The 6,291-nt window shown below is 36.2% G+C and overlaps 1 protein-coding gene across 1 annotated transcript in view; it reads left to right on the top strand.

The window, feature by feature from the left end:
* The window catches only part of hif1aa (hypoxia inducible factor 1 subunit alpha a), a 15,785-nt gene that overhangs the window by 1,431 nt on the left and 8,063 nt on the right, over window positions 1–6,291 (top strand). The window contains exon 2 of the mRNA XM_032499529.1: window positions 5,494–5,684. Coding sequence (XP_032355420.1) covers window positions 5,494–5,684 — 191 coding nt within the window. The remainder of the gene's footprint in view (window positions 1–5,493; window positions 5,685–6,291) is intronic.

Here is a 6,291-nt window from a genome sequence, read left to right as displayed (position 1 = left end):
TTGGGCAATTTGAAAAAACACTAAGCTGTTGTTAAGATCTTTTTACCGTTGTTGGTTTCAATGCACCAAAATGGTTGATTGGCCTATGATAAATAATCTGACTTGTAGGCAGTTAAATAGTTGGTCTGTAGTTATCATCCTTCCGACTTCAAGTAATTGTCTTAGTGACGCAATGTTGTTGTTAAAGACTGCATCCAATTGCTTTACTCATTTTCTGCTAATTTAAAATTTGGCACATTGTAAATGCTTAGATAAACGGTCAACATCCGGTTTGGTTTCAATACGTATGTGTTCATTTTGATCTCAAATCAAAGAGTTGTGGTCTGGTTTGATGCAGTTTGTTGCAGGTTTGGCTGGTGTCTCATCTCTTAATCACTAGGCTTGACGTCAGTAGGAGCATTCACTCCCTGGCAATTTGCAGGTTGCCACACTGTACCAACTGGTGTGCAGACTAGTTAGAACTTGCGGGTTACTTGCGGGTGCAAGCCGTAGGTATGTAGGTTTGTTTGTGTGCTCATTTTAATTGTTTATGTTTTGTGTGACTGAAGACAAATATAAAGAAAATATGTGCTGAAGACTTTTATCAGACTGCTAACTTTCTTCCCTGGTATGGGTAGTCATTGTAGCTGATCGAGTATGGTGGAAGAAGTATTTAGATCCTTTACTTAAGGAAAAGTACCACACTATAAAATACTCTGTTACAAGTAAAAGGCCTTTTAGTAAAAATGTTACTTGAGTAAAAGTAGTATCATCGGGAAAATATACTTAAAGTATTAAAAGTAAAAGTACGAGAGAGAGAGAGAGATTTTTTTTTTCTTTTATTAACATATATGCCACGTACATCACATATATATGTACATATAGGTTGTACATATATATATATATATATATATATATATATATATACATTTGCCAGTGTTAATCACTTGTACAATACAACTACTTACTTAACTACCACATAGTTACGTGTCCAAAATGTGCCCAAATAACACATTTCAGTATTTCATCTTTCACCGTCATTGCCCTGATACCTAACTCTGAAGTCATATTTGAATTCTGATTGATCTGTCAACCAACAAGGATAACTATGAACTAGATCATGATGCCAAATTGCTACACATAACTGTTAAAGTCATGCTGAAGAAAAGCCATTCTTAAATTAGACTTACATAAATTGGAAGCTGTAATCTAATTGGATGTACTTTTAAAAGGCCAAAGGTCAACAGCATAGATGATAAAAGTTCCAAAACTTTTAATTTTGAGCAAACTGTGAAATGCGATAGTGTTACATCTGCATCCCAGGCACCTGTCTTTCCCTTCGCAATTTAAAGGGAAAACAAATTGAAATAATTTTTGGCTTTGGTATACCCATTCTCTGCTAAATTGCATTCAACCTAAAAGAATCATGCATTTTATAAATGTCTATTTTTTAATGAATCCTTTGACATTATCATGCAACATACAAGTCAGTTACTCTTTTCCATTTAACACACTTCCAAGAAGAAGCTTTGAAAATGACAACACATGGAAAGTCAAAGGAAGTAAAATACTTGATCAGCTAGAGTCTGATTTGTTCAATCCGCATTGGCCCAGTCAGACCAGCCCAACCCAATGGAGAGGCTCTTTTTGTTAAAAATGAAGTGTGTACATTAAGTTCAAAAATGTTTTTTAAAATGTATAAAAGAGACAAGACATAATGCAGATATATGAAATGGGACACTGTGGTAAGCTATTTAAAGTTTGTGTGAAGGGACCCAGACACTAGTAAATAATACACTATATAAATACTATCACATTGTTTGGATAAAAAGGAACATTATACAATCATATTTACAACCTACAAGAAAAAATATCCTAACCCTACTGAAGTGGTCCCAAGACATTTATTCCACCAGTCTTAGCATTGGTTAAATAGATAAGATGCAATAAACATTGGTTTATTGTTGATGTTTATCTAAAAAGATACATTTCTCTGTTTGTTCATCTCACTTCAATTTTATCTTATTAAGCAATTGTTTTTTATTATTCTATTACTAAAAAGTGAAATTCTCATGTGCAATTTATTTAATGATATAATGATACTTGGCGTCTGTATATTGATACATTATTACCATGGAAAATCTCGTGAAACCATGCTCTATCAATCCCCCACTGACAGAAATAAACATTTTAGATTTTAGTACTCAGTGTAAAAAGAATAATCTCACTGTACACTCGCTAGCTTTTTTCCAAGTTTTAAACCACCTCTCATGTATGGTCTTCTTTAATCATCATCAATAAGTGGAACTGGCTCAGGGGGGAACATTTAACCAAAGTTTTATGAAATGAAAACTAAGCAGAATAAAACAAAAACTTTAGTTTTTACCAAGGAAATTAAAAGTTGAATATAAAGAGAATCTATTAATATATTATTGTCCACATGAATGTCCATTCAGTGTAGTATTAATTTTCTTTTGTAAATTTTCTTATGTAAATTATTGGTTATCTATCTATAGTGACCAGATCATTATCACGACACCATCATGCTGGACTTTGGCTCTATTATTCCACTTCCAAAATATTGTGTAGTATTGATTTTATCATTCACTACGATATATTTAAGCATGTTGTAGAGCATCATAAGAAGGACTTTAGGGGAGACCCTTCTTATGCTGCCTCCAAAAACGTCACTTCATGTAACATCATGCCAAGGGTTCATATGTCTGTAAAAGGGTTTTATTTTCAGTGTTGCTTCTCTTCCCATATTGGGTTGAGGTTTTTGTTGTTGTGTTTCCCCGAACTGGATTATATAATACATAAGACAGTGTTTACTGTTGCACTTAACAGGACTGACCGATAGTTAGAACATTTCTCTAGCAAAATAGGTCAGCTCATAGTAACAAAATACACAACCAACTCTGGTAGCAATGGTTTCCCATGAACCTACAGTCAACTTATGTACATCTGTTAATGACTCCAATACATTTTTGTTTACACAAAAGCACTGATTATTTCAGAAAACAAAACAAGTCTAATTAAAACTATCAGAACTGGAAATGTGATTGTGCATGCCGTGAGGCATCTCAAGCAGAGGACTGCTGGGCATGCATGGCCATGTGCATTATTAGTGTTACGTAACGACATTGGCTTCTCTGCTCGCCAAAATCAAGGGACCTGTTTTCATGTTTCATGTAAAAGAATAAAAGCTGTTTTATTTTCCCTTTTTGTAAGTTTGAAAACATTACTTTTTCATAACTAAGTATTGCAGTATTGAATAGGACCCAAAAGTAAACTGTTGTCATGGGCTTTGTTCTTTCAAATTGGATACTGGGGGGAAATTTGTATGCTCTCAACACAATTTGCTCTTTTATTATCTGTACGTTTTAGAATAAGTTTCACTTACTGAAATCTTCTCGTATTGTATTAATGTACAGTGGCTCAGACACTAGTGTTTGTCATGTTGAATGTAGGCTTCCTCGTATGTATTGTACCCCTCAGCAGAGATGTATTGCAGTGAAATATTACAGCTGAACTTGATTTGAATAGGATTTGCATGAAGGCATGTAAGACAATGGTGTGCAGCCACTACAGAGGATAACAATTTGTATACAGACTTGTACTAATCAATCATATAGCATCCAATGGGACCACAGTTTATATAACAGTGTGGTGTATATCTGTCATTAGATAATCAGAAGCTTAGTCAGAGGGCTTTCCCAGTGTTTCTTGTTATACAACAATGGCTTGTTAATCTTTTGTGATAATTTCACCCTGTAATGATGCATTTAGTTATTTACATGAGTGGTGGTTGGAGGTGATTGTTACATTAGGAGTCAAAAATCAGACTTGAAAATAAGAAAATGTTTTCAAACAATACAATAGTGGTTGCTTAACTCTGTGATCAGCTTTCATCATGTCCAGCTATTCTGGCTATGTCCTGTGGGATTAACATAAGATATTGTAAATATTTATCAATGGCATTGGCAAATACAAATCCTGCAAACATGTGGTATGAATACTGAATGTATACACTTGTAGCTGTAATTGCAGTTAGGGTTAAATGTTTACATTACAGTACACATAAACTTCTTCAAAATGAGGCTGACTGTTGGTATACACACCACCAAATGGGGATTAGATTAACAAGGAAAGATATCTAGTAGAATTGTGCTTGGGCCATGAGATAACATGGGTTGAATTTTTTTTGGTTTTCTGTACCGTTTAAACCCCCTAGTGCATTGTTTGTGCTATGTGCAACTATATAGGAAGGCACCTAAGCAACACAGAATCCTCATATGTGTACAGACTAACATGTTTTCCTCAGGCTTAAGTCAGTGCCGGGGTTGGGACCGCCCAAGAGCCACAGTCCATGCTCAGATGTTTCACCCAAGAGGAGTTATTTTGTAATCTGTATTTTAAGTTTTGATCTTAAACCAAAAGTGTTTCCTACTCTATGAAAAATCTGTCTGAAACTATGCCAGGTGATTTGACACATAGTAGGCTGATTTCAGTCAGCCTGTCCATTAAATTGTTAGAGAGCCTTAAATAACTAAATGGCCTTGGTCAATGCTGGAAGTACGTAACGGATCAATTTCAATTAGGTGTACATTTTTAAGCCAAGGACTTTTGAACTGCCATCCATTTTGTTGTGATGCTGCTCCAGTGTCTAAATGTATTTTAGGTTATGAGGTTATGTGGTTGTGAGAGAGATAATGGTATAAAGTCGGCAGCAATCAGGTTGACTATTGCAATTATGTTGCCAATTTAACAATTTTATTTATGCTCATAAGAGCTTTACACATACTCACCAATACAAATTAAAACTCAAATCAATGCTTAGCTTAAAAACCAAGGTTGTGCCAACCATTGTGAGACAGAAAGACTAATTTTAAAGGGGCTTTCAGTCATTGTGTCATTTTTTAATAATACTGCCAGGTATTAAGATCTTGTTTACTGTGTGGTGAGAGTCAAACCTTGCATAACTGCCTGGATAAATGCTTGATCTAACATGGGGAGAGTACGAGCAGTAAGCAGTAAAAATAAAAGAAAATATTGTTTGACCTGGCATTTGAAGTTGTCACTCACTGTGTTTGTGTGTGTTCTCTGTGTTAGTGCCAGTTATCATTCGCTTCCCTGTAGATCCGTTCAGCCAGACTCGTAAATGTCAGAATGATAAGTGTCACGCTGTAGCTTGGCTGTGCACCAAGAGACAGGCAGAAAATCCATGCCCATTCTCCCATCCAATCACTTTGAGGGGGCGGACTCCATTTATTTTGGTCAGCAGCCAATAAGACAGTTGCGATAGCCATGTATGTAAATGAATCTGACGATGGTCCAGACAGCTTGGCTGTGAGCATGCTTGTTGCAGACTCCAGCTGCTGCAGCCTCTAGTGACAGGCCTGTGACCGACCAGACTAGAACACACACACTCAGTTGGGAAAGAGGAATGTCCGCTCTTGTGGTGTGCATAGTTTGTGACCAGGCTGTGGCTGAACCACCACCTTTCTCCCATAGGGTGAGCTCGGAGCGGAGGAAGGAGAAGTCGAGGGATGCAGCACGAAGCCGGCGTGGAAAGGAGTCGGAGGTGTTCTATGAGCTGGCACAGCAGCTGCCCCTGCCCCATAGCGTCAGCTCCAGCCTGGACAAGGCCTCGATAATGAGGCTCATCATCAGCTACCTGCGCATGAGAAAACTGCTCAGCACTGGTCAGTATCTGTAGTTGTTGTACCTGTCAGTGGACAGTTAAGCTTGGCCCTCAACCTGTATTTTTTAAAACAAAGTTTTGGTCTCACAGTGATAATTACATTTTCATTGTATTGTCAGAGGCAGCTTGAGAATGGATTGTTTTTATTGTTCCAGATACTACATTTGAATTGTTTTGGTTTTTTTTGCACTGTGATAATCTACAATTAAAAGAATGTAAAGGATCTTCTGGTGGAAGGAAAAGACATTTTTTGATGTAGAGGAAAACTGAAGAAAACAGAGATAGACGGGTAAACACTGAGTCAGCTGCTTAAAGAAATTGACTTAGACATATACATATACATCCCTTCTGCAGATAAACAATTGTGTTCAAAATAATAGTGTGTTTAAAAAAAGTGAATAGTGTTCAAAATCCTTAGAATAGCATTTTATTCCATATCACTGCATTGGGAACACTGCACATTCAATTCCAAATCAAAACCGGACCAAAATTGTTATACCTTTACAGAAAGTGAAGAAAAAGGAATATAATGCTGTTAAAAAAATAGCAGTATTTGCATTTTTCTTTACAAACTTAAACATTTACTGTATAAACTGAAAAATGTCTCA

This window comes from Etheostoma spectabile, chromosome 20 (assembly GCF_008692095.1).
Source record: "Etheostoma spectabile isolate EspeVRDwgs_2016 chromosome 20, UIUC_Espe_1.0, whole genome shotgun sequence".
Taxonomy (NCBI): Eukaryota; Metazoa; Chordata; class Actinopteri; order Perciformes; family Percidae; genus Etheostoma; species Etheostoma spectabile.
The sequence above is the reverse complement of the archived record's forward strand: the minus strand, read 5'-3'. Positions and strand labels throughout refer to the sequence as shown.